General features: G+C 54.9%; 1 protein-coding gene across 1 annotated transcript in view; it reads right to left on the reverse strand.

The window, feature by feature from the left end:
* Positions 1–1,624: 1,624 nt before the first annotated feature.
* Positions 1,625–21,040, reverse strand: part of VPS26C (VPS26 endosomal protein sorting factor C) — a 69,129-nt gene continuing 49,713 nt past the window's right edge. The window contains exons 7-8 of the mRNA XM_030202219.1: positions 17,158–17,310; positions 1,625–2,105 (exon numbers count right to left, since the gene is read on the reverse strand). Of these exons, the coding sequence (XP_030058079.1) occupies positions 2,023–2,105; positions 17,158–17,310 (236 nt within the window). The 3' untranslated portion in view covers positions 1,625–2,022. The remainder of the gene's footprint in view (positions 2,106–17,157; positions 17,311–21,040) is intronic.

Raw genomic sequence — 21,040 nt, forward strand, 5'->3', positions numbered from 1 at the left:
GGCTCTCTCTTACATACTTAGTGTACAGCACTGCCTCTTATCGAGTATCACTACAGAAATGATAAATAGTAGTAGTAAAATTCAAAAATTCCCAATGGATTAATCATTAAAAGAAAGAAAACCTTAATGTTCAAAGAAGGAAAAAAGTAGGTCCTAGGGTAAGAATCCATGACTGAATTTTCTTTAAAATACTCCCAGTATATGCCAGATCCGATTATATGTTAATATACTTGCTTTCTTTTGATTTGTTACACTTGGATTTGCAACTTGTGTATAATGTAAAAATTTATAGAACACTTGTACTCTCGTTACTACTACTTAACATTTCTAAAGCGCTACTAGGGTTACGCAGCGCTGTACAATTTACATAGAAGGACAGTCCCTGCTCAAAAGAGCTTACAATCTAGTAGACAGGCTTTACTTGTGAAGTTATTAACATTCTATTATTAAAAGACCGGAAAATAATGTTAGGATTATTTTTCTAGCAATATAAACATGAAATCCAAAGGGCAGTTGAGCTGAATGTACCAAACTCTATATTTAAATACATGGTACATGACAGAGGGAATCCAAAGAACACACAAGCAAGAGCAGGTAGTCAAAAAAAACCACAAGAAGCCTTCAAGAGTGGGGCCACACAACATTAACATGTGTCAGGTCTGATCAATAAAGTACTATTGTGATACCCCCACTCTTGAAGGCTCCTTGTGCTTTTCTGGCTACCATATTTAAATACATAGCAGCTACAATTTGAAAAGAGGGCAGTGAATTTTATGCTCACGACAAATGGAACAATGTTGTATACGTTTTATAGGGCAGCGTTAGCTGAATTATGATTAGTAACAAAAACCTTTGATGCTGAATTCTCCCTTTTCTTTACACAGAGCCAATGCTGAGGTGCTTCAGTCTATAGAATGTAATCGGTTTGTGAATATGACAATGTCATAACAAAACTCTGTAAGCCACAGAGGTGGGAAAATGTGGGATACAAATGCAATAAATAATAATAATAATATTCTACTGATCACTCGTCAAACTTTTATTTCATTTAGGTTACCTCATTGAACTAGGCTCTCCTTGCATTCTAACACCTGTGGACAATTTTAAAAGTGAAAATAAATATTTTCTCCTCTAGGCCTAACAGCACCGAGCATGTTCTGCAATGCAACACCAAACTGAAGACGTGCTCCAGAGCAGACTAGAGAAAAAGAATCAAAATTTGAACAGAAATTAGACATTTCACAACCAGTATTCAAGCAGGAGTATTGTTCAGGTAGGTAACTAAGGACCCGCAATGCAGCCTGAAGTCTGCGCGTTGTACCACAATGCGCAGACCTTTCGCTGCACTGAGAGCAGGCTTTCCTAGAAAGCAAACATGGCCTTTAAACCACTGTGGACGGTTTGAAAATTGCTTCTTCGGATTCAAATCCAGGCAGGCTCTGACTGAGCCCAGCTTCTTCCTGACACAGGTGGGAGTATCCATGTTACAGTAACAGTTCAGTGATGTCTGCATCTCCTAGTCATGGTTTGAAAAGCAAGGGGGAGGGGTAACCGGCTGCCATCACTTTTCTGCTGCAGACCCCGCTACTGGGAGTGCCCTGAACATTCCACTGCCGGGGGGGGGGGGGGGGGGGGGGGGGGCGCTGTTCTTCCACAAACAAAACCAAAAAAATCAAGTTGAACTAACATTTTTATCTGAAAGACTTGCAATAGGTATACAATTAAAAGGCTCTGTTGAGAAGGACCGTCATGTGCACAGGCAGCAGGAGGACACTCCTCTTACGGACAATGTTGAACCTCTTTTGTAAGTCATCAGATGCTGAGGCAGTTCGTGTACGGACTCCTGCTAAAACGTAAGTGCTTAAACTTAAAAGCACAGCACAAACGTTGCCCAGGGAGAAGACTTTGTTCTTTACTTAATTTGCTCTCTGTGCTACAGAAAACCCTGTGACGTGCAATCTTTATTGACCCAGGCCTTTAGGCGTCCTGCCAGTTTGAAGCTGCCAGGCCTCCTCCACGTAGTTATACTCTGCTCAGCTTGAGGGGGAAGTTCTCTGTGATGAGATGGTCATCCTGCAGCATCACCACCACATTCACCTCAAACTCTGAAAAAGAAAAAAAAAAAAAACAATACTTGCATTTGAGAGGGAGGTAAGCAAGCCAGTAAATCTGGTCTTGCTCCTCCTAATACGCAAAACAATGGAATTCAAACAATGGAACATTCTGTTCCATTCTTCGGTAATGGGTGAGGGAGTGAAGAGGGTAGCAGCAAGGGATGTGTCACTCAAGCAGGGCTGGTGATGGTGCAGGGGCCGGGGAGTGCTGCATGACAAACGTAGGTGGTAGGGAGTGGGGGAGTGCTGCCTCACAAACACAGCTGCTGGTGATGGAGGACTGCTGAATTACTCAAATGTAGCTGTTAGAAGTAGGGGTGAGGAAGTGCTGCATTACTCGAATGTGAGTGATGGTGGTGGTAGTAGGGTGGCTAGGAGTCCTGCATCACTGGGGGTAGGGGTGGAGTGTGCTGCATCACTCAAGCGAGGCTGGGGGGGAGGAGAGTGCTGATTCACTCAAGCGGGGCTGCTGATGGAGGGGGGAGGAGAGTGCTGCATCACTCAAGCGGGGTTGCTGCTGGGGGGGAGGAGAGTGCTGCGTCACTCAAGCGGGGCTGCTGCTGGGGGGAGGAGAGTGCTGCATCACTCAAGTGGGGCTGCTGCTGGGGGGGGGAGGAGAGTGCTGCGTCACTCAAGCGGGGCTGCTGCTGGAGGCGAGGAGAGTGCTGCGTCACTCAAGCGGGGCTGCTGCTGGGGGGGAAGAGAGTGCTGCGTCACTCAAGCGGGGCTGCTGCTGGGGGGGAAGAGAGTGCTGCGTCACTCAAGCGGGGCTGCTGCATCACTCAAGCGGGGCTGCTGCTGGAGGCGAGGAGAGTGCTGCGTCACTCAAGCAAGGTTGTTGGGGGAGGAGGGTGCTGTGTCACTCAAGCGGGGCTGCTGGTGGAGGGGGGAGGAGAGTGCTGCGTCACTCAAGTGGGGTTGCTGCTGGGGGGGGGGATGAGAGTGCTGCGTCACTCAAGCGGGGCTGCTGCTGGGGGGAGGAGGGTGTTGCGTCACTCAAGCGGGGCTGCTGCTGGAGGCGAGGAGAGTGCTGCGTCACTCAAGCGGGGCTGCTGGTGGAGGGGGGAGAAGAGTGCTGCATCACTCAAGGGGCTGCTGCTGGGGGGGAGGAGAGTGCTGCGTCACTCAAGCGGGGCTGGGGGGAGGAGAGTGCTGCGTCACTCAAGCGGGGCTGCTGGTAGAGGGGGGAGGAGAGTGCTGCGTCACTCAAGTGGGGTTGCTGCTGGGGAGGAGGAGAGTGCTGCGTCAATCAAGCGGGGCTGCTGCTGGGGGGGAGGAGAGTGCTGCGTCTCTCAAGCGGGGCTGCTGCTGGGGGGAGGAGGGTGTTGCGTCACTCAAGCGGGGCTGCTGGTGGAGGGGGGAGAAGAGTGCTGCATCACTCAAGGGGCTGCTGCTGGGGGGGAGGAGAGTGCTGCGTCACTCAAGCGGGGCTGCTGCTGGGGGGGGAGGAGAGTGCTGCGTCACTCAAGCGAGGCTGCTGCTGGGGGGAGGAGAGTGCTGCATCACTCAAGTGGGGCTGCGTCACTCAAGCGGGGTTGTTGGGGGAGGAGAGTGCTGCGTCACTCAAGCAGGGCTGCTGCTGGGGGGGAAGAGAGTGCTGCGTCACTCAAGCGGGGCTGCTGCTGGGGGGGAAGAGAGTGCTGCGTCACTCAAGCGGGACTGCTGCTGGGGGGGAAGAGAGTGCTGCGTCACTCAAGCGGGGCTGCTGCGTCACTCAAGCGGGGCTGCTGCTGGAGGCGAGGAGAGTGCTGCGTCACTCAAGCAAGGTGGTTGGGGGAGGAGGGTGCTGTGTCACTCAAGCGGGGCTGCTGGTGGAGGGGGGAGGAGAGTGCTGCATCACTCAAGGGGCTGCTGCTGGGGGGGAGGAGAGTGCGTCACTCAAGCGGGGCTGCTGGTAGAGGGGGGAGGAGAGTGCTGCGTCACTCAAGTGGGGTTGCTGCTGGGGGGGGGAGGAGGGTGTTGCGTCACTCAAGCGGGGCTGGGGGGAGGAGAGTGCTGCGTCACTCAAGCGGGGCTGCTGGTAGAGGGGGGAGGAGAGTGCTGCGTCACTCAAGCGGGGCTGCTGCTGGGGGGGAGGAGGGTGTTGCGTCACTCAAGCGGGGCTGCTGCTAGAGGCGAGGAGAGTGCTGCGTCACTCAAGCGGGGTTGTTGGGGGAGGAGGGTGCTGTGTCACTCAAGCGGGGCTGCTGGTGGAGGGGGGAGGAGAGAGCTGCATCACTCAAGGGGCTGCAGCGTCACTCAAGTGGGGTTGCTGCTGGGCGGGAGGGGAGTGCAGCGTCACTCAAGTGGGGTTGCTGCTGGGGGGGAGGAGAGTGCTGCGTCACTCAAGCGGGGCTGCTGCTGGGGGGAGGAGGATGTTGCGTCACTCAAGCGGGGCTGCTGGTGGAGGGGGGAGGAGAGTGCTGCGTCACTCAAGCGGGGCTGCTGGTGGAGGGGGGAGGAGAGTGCTGCGTCACTCAAGCGGGGCTGCTGGTGGAGGGGGGAGAAGAGTGCTGCATCACTCAAGGGGCTGCTGCTGGGGGGGAGAAGAGTGCTGCATCACTCAAGCGGGGTTGCTGCTGGGGAGGAGGAGAGTGCTGCGTCACTCAAGCGGGGTTGCTGCTGGGGAGGAGGAGAGTGCTGCGTCACTCAAGCGGGGCTGCTGCTGGGGGGGAGGAGAGTGCTGCGTCACTCAAGTGGGGTTGCTGCTGGGGGGGGAGGAGAGTGCTGCTTCACTCAAGCGGGGCTGCTGCTGGGGGGGAGGAGGGTGTTGCGTCACTCAAGCGGGGCTGCTGCTAGAGGCGAGGAGAGTGCTGCGTCACTCAAGCGGGGTTGTTGGGGGAGGAGGGTGCTGTGTCACTCAAGCGGGGCTGCTGGTGGAGGGGGGTAGAAGAGTGCTGCATCACTCAAGGGGCTGCTGCTGGGGGGGAGGAGAGTGCAGCGTCACTCAAGCGGGGCTGCTGCTGGGGGGAGGAGGATGTTGCGTCACTCAAGCGGGGCTGCTGGTGGAGGGGGGAGGAGAGTGCTGCGTCACTCAAGCGGGGCTGCTGGTGGAGGGGGGAGGAGAGTGCTGCGTCACTCAAGCGGGGCTGCTGGTGGAGGGGGGAGAAGAGTGCTGCATCACTCAAGCGGGGTTGCTGCTGGGGGGGAGAAGAGTGCTGCATCACTCAAGCGGGGTTGCTGCTGGGGAGGAGGAGAGTGCTGCGTCACTCAAGCGGGGCTGCTGCTGGGGGGGAGGAGAGTGCTGCGTCACTCAAGCGGGGTTGCTGCTGGGGGGAGGAGGGTGTTGCGTCACTCAAGCGGGGCTGCTGGTGGAGGGGGGGAGAAGAGTGCTGCATCACTCAAGGGGCTGCTGCTGGGGGGGAGGAGAGTGCTGCGTCACTCAAGCGGGGCTGCTGCTGGGGGGGGAGGAGAGTGCTGCGTCACTCAAGCGGGGCTGCTGCTGGGGGGGAGGAGAGTGCTGCGTCACTCAAGCGGGACTGCTGCTGGGGGGGGAGGAGAGTGCTGCGTCACTCAAGCGGGACTGCTGCTGGGGGGGGAGGAGAGTGCTGCGTCACTCAAGCGGGACTGCTGCTGGGGGGGGAAGAGAGTGCTGCGTCACTCAAGCGGGGCTGCTGCTGGGGGGGGAAGAGAGTGCTGCGTCACTCAAGCGGGGCTGCTGCTGGGGGGAAAGAGTGCTGCGTCACTCAAGCGGGGCTGCTGCTGGGGGGAAAGAGAGTGCTGCGTCACTCAAGCGGGGCTGCTGCTGGGGGGAAAGAGAGTGCTGCGTCACTCAAGCGGGGCTGCTGCTGGAGGCGAGGAGAGTGCTGCGTCACTCAAGCAGGGTTGTTGGGGGAGGAGGGTGCTGTGTCACTCAAGCGGGGCTGCTGGTGGAGGGGGGAGGAGAGTGCTGCATCACTCAAGTGGGGTTGCTGCTGGGGAGGAGGAGATTGCTGCGTCACTCAAGCGGGGCTGCTGCTGGGGGGGAGGAGAGTGCTGCGTCACTCAAGCGGGGCTGCTGGTAGAGGGGGGAGGAGAGTGCTGCGTCACTCAAGTGGGGTTGCTGCTGGGGGGGGGAGGAGAGTGCTGCGTCACTCAAGCGGGGCTGCTGCTGGGGGGGGGAGGAGGGTGTTGCGTCACTCAAGCAAGGCTGCTGCTGGAGGCGAGGAGAGTGCTGCGTCACTCAAGCGGGGTTGTTGGGGGAGGAGGGTGCTGTGTCACTCAAGCGGGGCTGCTGCTGGAGGAGAGTGCTGCGTCACTCAAGCGGGGTTGTTGGGGGAGGAGGGTGCTGTGTCACTCAAGCGGGGCTGCTGGTGGAGGGGGGGAGGAGAGTGCTGCGTCACTCAAGCGGGGCTGCTGGTGGAGGCTGGGGGGAGGCAAGCGCTGCGTCACTCAAGCGGGGTTGTTGGGGGAGGAGGGTGCTGTGTCACTCAAGCGGGGCTGCTGGTGGAGGGGGGGAGGAGAGTGCTGCATCACTCAAGCGGGGCTGGGGGGAGGAGAGTGCTGCGTCACTCAAGCGGGGCTGCTGGTAGAGGGGGGAGGAGAGTGCTGCGTCACTCAAGCGGGGCTGCTGGTGGAGGGGGGAGGAGAGTGCTGCATCACTCAAGGGGCTGCTGCTGGGGGGGAGGAGAGTGCTGCGTCACTCAAGCGGGGCTGCTGCTGGGGGGGAGGAGGGTGTTGCGTCACTCAAGCGGGGCTGCTGCTGGAGGCGAGGAGAGTGCTGCGTCATTCAAGCGGGGCTGCTGGTGGAGGGGGGAGAAGAGTGCTGCATCACTCAAGTGGGGTTGCTGCTGGGGAGGAGGAGAGTGCTGCGTCACTCAAGCGGGGCTGCTGCTGGGGGGGAGGAGAGTGCTGCGTCACTCAAGCGGGGCTGCTGCTGGGGGGAGGAGGGTGTTGCGTCACTCAAGGGGCTGCTGCTGGGGGGAGGAGAGTGCTGCGTCACTCAAGCGGGGCTGCTGCTGGGGGGAGGAGAGTGCTGCGTCACTCAAGCGGGGCTGCTGCTGGGGGGAGGAGAGTGCTGCGTCACTCAAGCGGGGCTGCTGCTGGGGGGAGGAGAGTGCTGCGTCACTCAAGCGGGGCTGCTGCTGGGGGGGGAGGAGAGTGCTGCGTCACTCAAGCGGGGCTGCTGCTGAGGGGGGAGGAGAGTGCTGCGTCACTCAAGCGGGGCTGCTGCTGGAGGCGAGGAGAGTGCTGCGTCACTCAAGCGGGGCTGCTGCTGGGGGGGAGGAGAGTGCTGCGTCACTCAAACGGGGCTGCTGCGTCACTCAAGCGGGGCTGCTGCTGGGGGGAAGAGAGTGCTGCGTCACTCAAGCAGGGTTGTTGGGGGAGGAGGGTGCTGTGTCACTCAAGCGGGGCTGCTGGTGGAGGGGGGAAGAGAGTGCTGCATCACTCAAGGGGCTGCTGCTGGGGGGGAGGAGAGTGCTGCGTCACTCAAGCGGGGCTGCTGGTAGAGGGGGGAGGAGAGTGCTGCGTCACTCAAGTGGGGTTGCTGCTGGGGGAGGGAGGAGAGTGCTGCGTCACTCAAGCGGGGCTGCTGCTGGGGGGGAGGAGGGTGTTGCGTCACTCAAGCGGGGCTGCTGCTAGAGGCGAGGAGAGTGCTGCGTCACTCAAGCGGGGTTGTTGGGGGAGGAGGGTGCTGTGTCACTCAAGCGGGGCTGCTGGTGGAGGGGGGAGGAGAGTGCTGCATCACTCAAGGGGCTGCAGCGTCAAGTGGGGTTGCTGCTGGGGGGGAGGAGAGTGCTGCATCACTCAAGTGGGGTTGCTGCTGGGGGGGAGGAGAGTGCTGCGTCACTCAAGCGGGGCTGCTGGTGGAGGGGGGAGGAGAGTGCTGCGTCACTCAAGCGGGCTGCTGGTGGAGGGGGCAGGAGAGTGCTGCGTCACTCAAGCGGGGCTGCTGGTGGAGGGGGGAGGAGAGTGCTACGTCACTCAAGCGGGGCTGCTGCTGGGGGGGAGGAGGGTGTTGCGTCACTCAAGCGGGGCTGCTGCTGGAGGCGAGGAGAGTGCTGCGTCACTCAAGCGGGGTTGTTGGGGGAGGAGGGTGCTGTGTCACTCAAGCGGGGCTGCTGGTGGAGGGGGGAGGAGAGTGCTGCATCACTCAAGTGGGGTTGCTGCTGGGGAGGAGGAGAGTGCTGCGTCACTCAAGCGGGGCTGCTGCTGGGGGGGAGGAGAGTGCTGCGTCACTCAAGCGGGGCTGCTGCTGGGGGGGAGGAGAGTGCTGCGTCACCCAAGCGGGTCTGCTGCTGGGGGGAGGAGGGTGTTGCGTCACTCAAGCGGGGCTGCTGCTGGAGGCGAGGAGAGTGCTGCGTCACTCAAGCGGGGCTGGGGGGAGGAGAGTACTGCATCACTCAAGCGGGGCTGCTGGTGGAGGCTGGGGGGAGGCAACGCTGCGTCACTCAAGCGGGGCTGCTGGTGGAGGGAGGAGGAGAGTGCTGCATCACTCAAGCGGGGCTGCTGCTGGGGGGAGGAGGATGTTGCGTCACTCAAGCGGGGCTGCTGCTGGAGGCGAGGAGAGTGCTGCGTCACTCAAGCGGGGTTGTTGGGGGAGGAGGGTGCTGTGTCACTCAAGCGGGGCTGCTGGTGGAGGGGGGAGGAGAGTGCTGCGTCACTCAAGCGGGGCTGGAGGGAGAAGAGTGCTGCGTCACTCAAGCGGGGCTGGGGGGAGGAGAGTACTGCGTCACTCAAGCGGGGCTGCTGGGGGAGGGGGGAGGAGAGTGCTGCATCACTCAAGTGGGGTTACTGCTGGGGGGGAGGAGAGTGCTGCGTCACTCAAGCGGGGCTGCTGGTGGAGGGGGAGGAGAGTGCTGCGTCACTCAAGCGGGGCTGCTGCTGGAGGCGAGGAGAGTGCTGCGTCACTCAAGCGGGGCTGCTGCTGGAGGCGAGGAGAGTGCTGCGTCACTCAAGCGGGGCTGCTGCTGGAGGAGAGTGCTGCATCACTCAAGCGGGGCTGCTGGTGGAGGGGGGAGGAGAGTGCTGCATCACTCAAGCGGGGCTGCTGCTGGGGGGGAGGAGAGTGCTGCGTCACTCAAGCGGGGCTGCTGCTGGAGGCGAGGAGAGTGCTGCATCACTCAAGCGGGGCTGCTGCTGGAGGCGAGTGCTGCGTCACTCAAGCGGGGCTGCTGCTGGGGGGAGGAGGGTGTTGCGTCACTCAAGCGGGGCTGCTGGTGGAGGGGGGAGAAGAGTGCTGCATCACTCAAGGGGCTGCTGCTGGGGGGGAGGAGAGTGCTGCGTCACTCAAGCGGGGCTGCTGGTGGAGGGGGGAGGAGAGTGCTGCATCACTCAAGTGGGGTTGCTGCTGGGGGGAGGAGAGTGCTGCGTCACTCAAGCGGGGCTGCTGCTGGGGGGGAGGAGAGTGCTGCGTCACTCAAGCGGGGCTGCTGCTGGGGGGGAGGAGAGTGCTGCGTCACTCAAGCGGGGCTGCTGCTGGGGGGGGGGGGAGGAGAGTGCTGCGTCACTCAAGCGGGGCTGCTGCTGGGGGGGAGGAGGGTGTTGCGTCACTCAAGGGGGGCTGCTGCTGGAGGCGAGGAGAGTGCTGCGTCACTCAAGCGGGGCTGGGGGGAGGAGAGTACTGCATCACTCAAGCGGGGCTGCTGGTGGAGGCTGGGGGGAGGCAACGCTGCGTCACTCAAGCGGGGCTGCTGGTGGAGGGAGGAGGAGAGTGCTGCATCACTCAAGCGGGGCTGCTGCTGGGGGGAGGAGGATGTTGCGTCACTCAAGCGGGGCTGCTGCTGGAGGCGAGGAGAGTGCTGCGTCACTCAAGCGGGGGTTGTTGGGGGAGGAGGGTGCTGTGTCACTCAAGCGGGGCTGCTGGTGGAGGGGGGAGGAGAGTGCTGCGTCACTCAAGCGGGGCTGGAGGGAGAAGAGTGCTGCGTCACTCAAGCGGGGCTGGGGGGAGGAGAGTACTGCGTCACTCAAGCGGGGCTGCTGGGGGGGGGGGGAGGAGAGTGCTGCATCACTCAAGTGGGGTTACTGCTGGGGGGGAGGAGAGTGCTGCGTCACTCAAGCGGGGCTGCTGGTGGAGGGGGAGGAGAGTGCTGCGTCACTCAAGCGGGGCTGCTGCTGGAGGCGAGGAGAGTGCTGCGTCACTCAAGCGGGGCTGCTGCTGGAGGCGAGGAGAGTGCTGCGTCACTCAAGCGGGGCTGCTGCTGGAGGAGAGTGCTGCATCACTCAAGCGGGGCTGCTGGTGGAGGGGGGAGGAGAGTGCTGCATCACTCAAGCGGGGCTGCTGCTGGGGGGGAGGAGAGTGCTGCGTCACTCAAGCGGGGCTGCTGCTGGAGGCGAGGAGAGTGCTGCATCACTCAAGCGGGGCTGCTGCTGGAGGCGAGTGCTGCGTCACTCAAGCGGGGCTGCTGCTGGGGGGAGGAGGGTGTTGCGTCACTCAAGCGGGGCTGCTGGTGGAGGGGGGAGAAGAGTGCTGCATCACTCAAGGGGCTGCTGCTGGGGGGGAGGAGAGTGCTGCGTCACTCAAGCGGGGCTGCTGGTGGAGGGGGGAGGAGAGTGCTGCATCACTCAAGTGGGGTTGCTGCTGGGGGGAGGAGAGTGCTGCGTCACTCAAGCGGGGCTGCTGCTGGGGGGGAGGAGAGTGCTGCGTCACTCAAGCGGGGCTGCTGCTGGGGGGGAGGAGAGTGCTGCGTCACTCAAGTGGGGCTGCTGCTGGGGGGGGGGGGAGGAGAGTGCTGCGTCACTCAAGCGGGGCTGCTGCTGGGGGGGAGGAGGGTGTTGCGTCACTCAAGGGGGGCTGCTGCTGGAGGCGAGGAGAGTGCTGCGTCACTCAAGCGGGGCTGCTGGTGGAGGGGGGAGAAGAGTGCTGCATCACTCAAGGGGCTGCTGCTGGGGGGGAGGAGAGTGCTGCGTCACTCAAGCGGGGCTGCTGGTAGAAGGGGGAGGAGAGTGCTGCGTCACTCAAGTGGGGTTGCTGCTGGGGGGGAGGAGGGTGTTGCGTCACTCAAGCGGGGCTGCTGCTAGAGGCGAGGAGAGTGCTGCGTCACTCAAGCGGGGTTGTTGGGGGAGGAGGGTGCTGTGTCACTCAAGCGGGGCTGCTGGTGGAGGGGGGAGGAGAGTGCTGCATCACTCAAGGGGCTGCAGCGTCACTCAAGTGGGGTTGCTGCTGGGGGGGAGGAGAGTGCTGCGTCACTCAAGCGGGGCTGCTGGTGGAGGGGGGAGGAGAGTGCTGCGTCACTCAAGCGGGGCTGCTGGTGGAGGGGGGAGGAGAGTGCTGCGTCACTCAAGCGGGGCTGCTGCTGGGGGGGAGGAGGGTGTTGCGTCACTCAAGCGGGGCTGCTGCTGGAGGCGAGGAGGGTGTTGCGTCACTCAAGCGGGGCTGCTGCTGGAGGCGAGGAGAGTGCTGCGTCACTCAAGCGGGGTTGTTGGGGGAGGAGGGTGCTGTGTCACTCAAGCGGGGCTGCTGGTGGAGGGGGGAGGAGAGTGCTGCGTCACTCAAGCGGGGCTGCTGCTGGGGGGGGAGGAGAGTGCTGTGTCACCCAAGCGGGGCTGCTGCTGGGGGGAGGAGGGTGTTGTGTCACTCAAGCGGGGCTGCTGCTGGAGGCGAGGAGAGTGCTGCGTCACTCAAGCGGGGTTGTTGGGGGAGGAGAGTGCTGCGTCACCCAAGCGGGGCTGCTGCTGGGGGGAGGAGGGTGTTGCGTCACTCAAGCGGGGCTGCTGCTGGAGGCGAGGAGAGTGCTGCGTCACTCAAGCGGGGCTGCTGGTGGAGGGGGGGAGAAGAGTGCTGCATCACTCAAGGGGCTGCTGCTGGGGGGGAGGAGAGTGCTGCGTCACTCAAGCGGGGCTGGGGGGAGGAGAGTACTGCATCACTCAAGCGGGGCTGCTGGTGGAGGCTGGGGGGAGGCAAGCGCTGCGTCACTCAAGCGGGGCTGCTGGTGGAGGGGGGAGGAGAGTGCTGCATCACTCAAGCGGGGCTGCTGCTGGGGGGAGGAGGGTGTTGCGTCACTCAAGCGGGGCTGCTGCTGGAGGCGAGGAGAGTGCTGCGTCACTCAAGTGGGGTTGTTGGGGGAGGAGGGTGCTGTGTCACTGAAGCGGGGCTGCTGGTGGAGGGGGGAGGAGAGTGCTGCGTCACTCAAGCGGGGCTGGGGGGAGGAGAGTACTGCGTCACTCAAGCGGGGCTGCTGGGGGAGGGGGGAGGAGAGTGCTGCATCACTCAAGTGGGGTTACTGCTGGGGGGGAGGAGAGTGCTGCGTCACTCAAGCGGGGCTGCTGCTGGAGGCGAGGAGAGTGCTGCGTCACTCAAGCGGGGCTGCTGCTGGGGGGAGGAGGGTGTTGCGTCACTCAAGCGGGGCTGCTGGTGGAGGGGGGAGAAGAGTGCTGCGTCACTCAAGCGGGGCTGCTGGTGGAGGGGGGAGGAGAGTGCTGCGTCACTCAAGCGGGGCTGCTGCTGGAGGCGAGGAGAGTGCTGCGTCACTCAAGCGGGGCTGCTGCTGGAGGAGAGTGCTGCGTCACTCAAGCGGGGCTGCTGCTGGGGGGAGGAGGGTGTTGCGTCACTCAAGCGGGGCTGCTGGTGGAGGGGGGAGAAGAGTGCTGCATCACTCAAGGGGCTGCTGCTGGGGGGGAGGAGAATGCTGCGTCACTCAAGCGGGGCTGCTGGTGGAGGGGGGAGGAGAGTGCTGCATCACTCAAGTGGGGTTGCTGCTGGGGGGGAGGAGAGTGCTGCGTCACTCAAGCGGGGCTGCTGCTGGGGGGGAGGAGAGTGCTGCATCACTCAAGCGGGGCTGCTGCTGGGGGGGGGAGGAGAGTCCTGCGTCACTCAAGCGGGGTTGTTAGGGGAAGTAGATTGCTGCGTCACTCAAGCGGGACTGCTGGTGGAGGCTGGAAGGGGAGGAGTGCGCTGCGTCACTCAAGCTGGTGGTGGCTGGGGGTGAGGAGAGTGCTTCATCATTGAAGCGGGGCTGTTGGCTGGGGGGAGGAGCCTGCTGTGTCACTCAAGCAGGGCTGTTGGCTGGGGGGAGGAGCCTGCTGCGTCACTCAAGCAGGGCTGTTGGCTGGGGAGGAGCGTGCTGCGTCACTCAAGCGGGGATGCTGGTGCTGGCTGGGGGGGAGGAGCGTGCTGCGTCACTCAAGCGGGGATGCTGGTGCTGGCTGGGGGGTGGGGAGGAGAGTGCTGCGTCACTCAAGCGGGGATGCTGGTGCTGGCTGGGGGGGAGGAGCCTGCTGCGTCACTCAAGCAGGGATGCTGGTGCTGGGGGGGGTGAGGGGGGAGTGCTGCGGCACTCATAAGGAGCTGCTGGTGGTTGTAGGAGGTGGGGAGTGCTGTGGCACTCAAACATGACTGTTGGGGGGCAGGGATAGAGTGGTGTGCTACTCAACCAGGGCTGGTGGTGGCTGAAGGACAGGCAGTGCTGTATTACTCTAATGTGGGTGGTGGTGTTAAGGGGCAGGGAGTGATGCATTACTCATATCGGCTGCTGGGAGGAAAGAGTACTTTGGGTGGCAAGTGCTGCGTTAATTATGGCTGGTGGGAGGGTGAGTGCCGCGTCATTCATTCACAGACAGTAGAGGGAATACTGTGGCCTAATGTTACATCACTTATCCTTGCAAATTGTCTAGTGTTAGAGGCAGGGCAGTAAGCTGAACATCTCACAACTCTTTGCTGAAAACACATAACCAAATTACTTCATGACAAAGTTTGTCAATTCTGATTTAGAGAAATTAATACTTTCTATATTAATTTGGCTTCTCTTTTTCCCATAATAATAATAATAATAAGGCCCATTACAAGCTACGATCTGCAAAGTACTTGATTTTTGTTCCTTGACTTTATCATCATTTTAGATGTGATTCATTTCGCCTGGTGATGCAAAATTATATTGCCTTTAAAGGGAAAAGCTACAATCCCTCCTCAGTACAGCAGCATTTTACTAGAAAGACACATGTACACTCCAAACATTTAAGAGCCTGTTTCTACAACATTTAGGACATTGGTTACTAAGCTGCATTAGCGTTTTTAGCATGCACTCATGTAGACGCCGTGCAAATGCCCATAATATTCCTATGGGCATCTTCATGCATTAGTGCACGCTAAAAATGCTAGCACACCTTAGTAAAGAAGGCCCTTAGAGAGGAATTCTATATGGTCAATGCAATTCTTGGGACACAACCAAACTAGTCTGATATTCATCATTATCTATAATAAACATACAAGAGACTGATTTGGATACAATGGGCATCCACTGTGATATTTTAAAATAAGTCTGGTGGGGTGTGTCCCAGGAACTGGATTAAGAACGGGTACTTTAGTGTAAGGGGTAATGTTTGAGCTGAGACACTAGCGAAGAGATTTTCAAACTTTTTTTTGTCTCACGGCAGTTACACGGTGCTAAAATTGTCAGGGCACACACCCCCTATACATGGTCCAGCAGTTTACCTTCTTCCCCCAACCCTCACACATGGTCCAGCATTTCACCTTCTTCCCCCTCTCACCCCTACAACTACGCATGGTCCAGCATTTTACTTTCTCTTCCCCTCCACCATCTCTTCCCTTGTATCTCTTGAACTCCCCCCCCCCCCCCCCCCCCCCCCCGGTGTACCTTTAAAAGTTTTCTCGTCTCTAGCTGTCAGCAGCAACAATTCATATAGACTGCTCGGCAACCCCGGTGCCTTCTCTCTTGCGTTTCCCACCTATGTGGAAGCAGGAACTTATGTCAGAGAGAAGGCTCCAGGGTTGACGCAAGCAGGCTGTATGAATCGCTGCTCCCTGCCACCAACCACTACAGACAAGAAAACTTACTCCATTCTGGCACTAATTACGCTGGCCCAACTCCCGTGGCACACCTGGGGAGCACCCACGACACACTGGTTGAAAAACGCTACACTAACTGGTCAATATTCAGCTGGCAGCGGTGAACATTTTTTTTTTTTCTTTGACCAGCTAAAAATAGACCTGGATATTCAACGCCAGGCCATGTTCGGGACAAAAACACTGAATCTCCAGGTCAGCTGTACCTGCATACCGAACTGGGCAAAGTTAGGAGAGGCTATGGTTAAGTACACGGATACTGGGGCCTGCATAACTCCCAGCGCCACCTGACTCTGCCTCCTGACTGCCCCAGCACTAACTGGAGTGCATTAGAATGGTCACAGCTGATAGTACAAAATCTCCTGCAGAAAATGCCAAACGCACAAAACAACAACAAAAGCGGAAGAAGGCCAAAAAAGACCAGACTGAAACCACAAGTGGTAAGAGCTGTAGGATAATTGCACAGATAATAAATTACCTGTGTCCAGGTTCCCCTAAGCAGAACTATCTGCAAGCAAATAATCCTGAATTAGGTCTAGGGGTGGGAACCTTGGAACCTAGCCAAATACTTCCGTTAGAAAGAACTGTAGCTGAGACCGTAGGCTGATATATATATTAGATTTATTATAGTATGTCAGGTAAGAAAATAGAGCTAAGGTATACAAAATAGAACTCTGCAAGCTTTGGCTGATAACAAAATTACTGGCTGATAAAAATTACACTCATACGTCACACTACGAACACTAATTCTTACTGGTTACCAGGTAAAATTACACCACTGATCAGTCACACTATGTTACGAGGTAGTACAGTTATTAGCAGCTTCTCCTAATCACAAGTACGACAGCACCAGCCTTCTGCTCAGGTAAATACCACTAACTAGCCCCCGACTAGTAGGAAATGAATCACCGTGTTTCTCACCAGGCCTAGACCTCAGGGTCGTTTCTCTCGGGAGCTGGCACGGGACACCTCACAGACTCAAGCTGGATTCACAGCGAGTCTCAGTCGCAGCTGGAAGGGAACTCTGCAGCAGATAAGGAGGTCACAGGTCACGCAGGGCAGGTACAGCTGAATCACGATACTTTCCTCCAGATACACAGTTCATCAGTTGGTGGACCTTATTAGGTCTCACTGGTCTTCTTTTCACCTCCACCTTCTTCCAAGGCTTCCTACTCACTCTTTCTTTGTTCCCGCTCTCCCCGTACCTCTTGGTCCAGTGGCTGCAGGAACCAAACTGGATCTTCCTCAGCTCACTGCCTGGCAAGAACAGTTCATTGTTCTTGACCTTCAAGTTGTTACATTTAGGTATGCATTTTCTGTTTCTCACCCGCCTTGCTGGAGCCAGCCTCTCAGGGAGATAAGGGGGCCTGCTTTGCCCACAGCATGTCCTTGGTGTTGAGCTTCTGCTGTAATTTTCCACAAGCTGCAAAGCTGTTACTTGCTGACACAGAGATGTGCGGGTCAGAGTTTACAGTCTCCATTTGCTGTCATAGGATTATACAGGCCAAGGCCCGCAAGGTGAGACACACAGGGAAATACTCCTACAGAGCACCAAAAGAAATTTTTATTTGGACCCTACACATTTCCATGTTTCGGCCAAAAAGGCCTTCTTCAGGGGTCTTCAAATCGACATATATAGATGTTCCTCCAAAATTCACATGAACTAGAAGGACATGAAATCTGGTGCAGCCTCTATTCTTCGGTTTGGATTGCACCAGATTTCATGTCCTTCTAGTTCATGTGAATTTTGGAGGAACATCTATATATGTCGATTTGAAGACCCCTGAAGAAGGCCTTTTTGGCCGAAACATGGAAATGTGTAGGGTCCAAATAAAAACTTCTTTTGGTGCTCTTACCACTTGTGGTTTCAGTCTGGTCTTTTTTGGCCTTCTTCCGCTTTTGTTGTTATTTTGTGCACAGCTGATAGTAATCAGGTAGGTGCCATCGATTCTTGGCAGGCAGCCATCTCAGCATGGTTTAAGTGGGCAGAAGGCTCTCCTGCGTGCTTAAACCATGCTGAATACCCCCTAAGAATTTACATAGTTCTTGAATGGCAGGCACATAGCTTTAGATAATTATAGTTTAATGGGGTTCCAGTAATGTTTATTATAGTAGGATTTCATTTGATTGACAGGGAATCAAGCTTGACTGACCACGCTGAACTTCTACTCCGGATTATGCCAATTTTGCAGATATGCATACACTGTATTGCTTGGTTGACTTCTGACAAAATATATTGTTGTATTTGTGCCATTTATTACTGAAATCACACACACAAAAAAATTTGTAATCCCTCTATTTTTTGGAAATCTGTTTAAAGTTTAGAAACCAACAGCTTTTTACCTATCTTGAAGTTGGTGGTCTGTAAGGTAGGACAGGTGAAGAGTCTGGGAAAAACCATATAGATAGGAATTGGCAACCCTCTGCAAACGTCCCCTTCAGCTATCTGGATATTCTGAATCTCTGTCGCATCACGGGCATATCCTTCAGCACAGCCTTAAGAAAACATTACAAAAAATAAACACCCAGCCAGCAACATGATTGGATACAATGGGCGGAATGCATGCAAATGTACTGTGGATATTTGAAAACATGGGTAAAACTGGGGTGTTTTGACAAGCTAAAATGTCCAAAATATCTCAATTTATCCATATAAGCATCAAAATCAAAGTGTATGCAAGTTGTGTTCACTATTCACCAATGAATGCATAGCGCCTTGCTTTGTACATTGGGTCAGTTTTATTTAAGCATCCCTGTACAGAAGAGATGCTGATGAACCCTGGCAGCCCAGTCAAGCACTGCTTTTCTCTCCATAACCTGTGAGTTTAAAAACCTAGGACCTGATATTCAGCAGCAGGCTAATGGCATATGTTATATGTTTTATATCAAACAACAGCAAATGGACAAACCAAAAGGGAGTGTCTGACCTGATAATGAAACGCAGGACCAGAGAAGCTAGCCAGTCTTTGGTTTCATGCATATTTTATATCATGCTAGTAAAAAAGGCCCGTTTCTGACACAAATGAAACGGGCGCTAGCAAGGTTTTCCTCGGAGTGTTATGTGAGAGTGACTGTGTGAGAGAGAGTGAATGTGTGAGTGTGTGTGTGAGAGAGAGAGCGAGCGAGTCTGGGTGTGTGAGAGAGAGTGAATGTGTGAGTGTGTGTGTGAGAGAGAGAGAGAGTGAGTCTGGGTGCCAGTGTGTCTGTGAGAGAGAGTGTGTGTGTGAGAATGAGAGTGTGTGCAAGTACGTATGTGAGACAGTGAGAGAGAGAGAGAGAGAGAGAGAGAGATTCACACAGATACAGTGTGTGCGAGAGACAGATTCTCTGTGAGATTGAGTGTATGAGACTAACAGAGTGTGTGAGTGACTGTGTGACACATAGAGAGTGAATGTGATACGGTGTGAGGCAGACTGTGTGAGAGACAGTGTGCGAGAGTGAAAGACATTGAATGTGAGAGACAGTGTGAGAGAGTGTGCGTGTGTGACATAGATGCCCCCCCTCCCTCTCTCTCTCTAGTGTCAGGCTCCCCCCTCTCTCTCTCTCTCTGGTGTCTGAGCGTTACTGTGCAGGACGCTGAGCTCTGGCTGTGCTTCAAGGAACTGACCAATCCTATTTAATAGAATGCACCTCCAACATTCTGAAGCCAAGAAACCTCATGTGGTTGGTCACTTCTGCTTGTGACGAACCCGGAAGTACGTGATGTCAATTCAGGAGATGGATACAGAGAGCAGGAATGCCTCAGCCATGCAGTCAGCTTCAGAATGTTGGAGGTGCATTTTATTATATAGGATGCTCATAGTGCAAGTGTAATGTACCTCAGTAGGGGAAGGTAAGACATCTTAAAGTTGAAATTAAGAAGCAAAATGATGTTACTTTATTTATTGGGATTTATTAACAGCTTTTATGAAGAGATTCACCCAATGCGGTAAACAGCAAGTACGGTTTAACACAAAACTTACAATTTTGTTAGCTGAATAACAATAGTAAAATAACCAAGTATAAACATATATACAATGAACGAGGTAAACTTGGAAACAGTAAATTGAAACCTAATAATAGTGCTACCATGAAACAGTATCAACAATATACATAGTTAACAGCACTGGAATTCAAATATCAGAGATATAATACAATGTTAGCATAATACTAATCATACACCTAATAAAGCATGCATTAGGACAGTGGTTCCCAAACCTGGTCCTGGAGGCACCCCAGCCAGTCAGGTTTTCAGTATTTCCACAATGAATATTCATGAGATAGATGTGCTTGCAGTGGAGGCACTGCATACAGATTTCTCTCATGAATATTCATTGTGAGTGTCCTAAAAACCTGACTGACTGGGGTGCCTCCAGGACCAGGTTTGGGAACCACTGTTAACAGATATGATGCAAAAGATTTTCTACAGTACAGCTTACTATATAGCTGAGGTGTGAAGAAACAGTGTGTTTTAAGCCTGTAAAATGTATTGGATATTTTCCTGTTTAATTATGTCCGAAGTGTATTTCTAATGTTTGGCAAGCAGATGGTGCATGTTTATGCTTAAAGATGGTGCAGAGGACTGACTTCTCTTTCTTTTTATTTGGCACACACACTGTGCTCTGATTGGCCTGGAGTATTGAAATTACCCAGCAGGGGCTGGCTGCTGCTTCAGTCTTAGCCAGGAAGAAAGAGAAACAGATCTCTTTGCTGAGGCTTGGTGAATTATATGTCCCGATCTGCCCAGTTACTGTTAAGGCAGTATATAGATATTTAGTAGGTTGGTAGTATGGAATCTTGCTACTGTTTGGGAAGCCAATACTACGTCTGACAAACTTTTTAGTCAACATTCTTAAGTCTAAGTGTCCCAGTGTAAAAACACTGAAATATCAGCTCATTCTGTCTTGGGTACCAGGTCACAAAAAGACAGAAATGATCCCTACATAAGGTGTTCTTTACACGTTGTACACGTATGCCTAAAGATGTCATCATAAACTATGCAACTGGTTGTTGCTGGTGAGAATGTTTATTTTGAAAGCTGCAGACAGAACCAGCTGTTGCAAAGATGACATTCACCGTATTTTTCTGGACAGCTTTTTGTATTAATGACAATGTTATCTGCATGAGACAGAACCTGTCCTTTTTTGGGGCCAAGATTTGGTGGTAATTTTTCTTGTGGTCAAGTAGCCAGAAAGACTTTTATAACGAAGCACTGAAGAAATGATGGATTAGGTCACTCAGTTATATTTAACAGATTCTTTAAAAAAATTTTGTCATATTTTCACATGTATCTAGATTTTATTTTTCATAGTTGTACTTTGATGATTTTATTTTTTAGCTCTGAAAAGGTATGATTAATACATGCTACTATCGTATGTTTTTCTCTTTATTTTGCATTTTAGGTTTTCAACTGAATAATGTTTGCTTGTTTGTTTTTTTACCTTGTATTTTTTTTGTTTCTTGTTTTGGGATTATTTTTATATTTTTTTTTTTTTTATGGCCAGTGTAACCCATTTGGAGTCTTTAGGAAAAGCAGGCTATAAATAATATTTGATCTAATATTTTATTCCAGTTCACTTCTTTCCTTTCACTATGCTCTCTCTTGGGTTTCTTCCACAGACACTCATGTGTGTCTGCGGCCACACTCACATTTTCTATTTGAAAATTAATACAGCCACACCAGCAAATTCAAAGAGAAGCAAAACGTAAGGCGGATCGTCTGCTGGCACCGGAGAAGGGACGGCAACAGCAGCAAGGAGGAAATTTCTGTGAAGTTTATCCCAGACAGGCTGATTCAGTTCTGTTTTAAAAACTCCATTCCCACTGTGTGCTGACACTTGTAACCCTCTCTCTGTTAGAAACAGGACTAAAGTGTCCAGAATGCCATGGGAAATGGCTTTAAAAGGATTCTGCAGGGTCAAGGACGACTTGGGCTAGGTGCTTTCACCCATTCACATAGCAGACATGTCATTTGTGACATCATAGCCAAAGCAAAGTCACTAGGTTCAGTGCCTATACTGTCCTTTCTTGCTCCGCAGCTCCCAGGAACATAGGGAAAACATGAACGAGTCCTTCTATGAAATTCAGAATCAACTGTTTAATAGCATCGTCCTTTTACTACAGGTCAGCGCAGAGGAACTTACATTATGTACCTTCAGATACTGTATAAGTCATGTCAGGGCCAGCGCCCTTTCAATGAATTTTTGCTGGAAGTTTCCAAGCCTATTTTGTTGTGAATAAGGGACAG

The sequence above is a fragment of the Microcaecilia unicolor genome, chromosome 4, assembly GCF_901765095.1.
Source record: "Microcaecilia unicolor chromosome 4, aMicUni1.1, whole genome shotgun sequence".
Classification (NCBI taxonomy): Eukaryota; Metazoa; Chordata; class Amphibia; order Gymnophiona; family Siphonopidae; genus Microcaecilia; species Microcaecilia unicolor.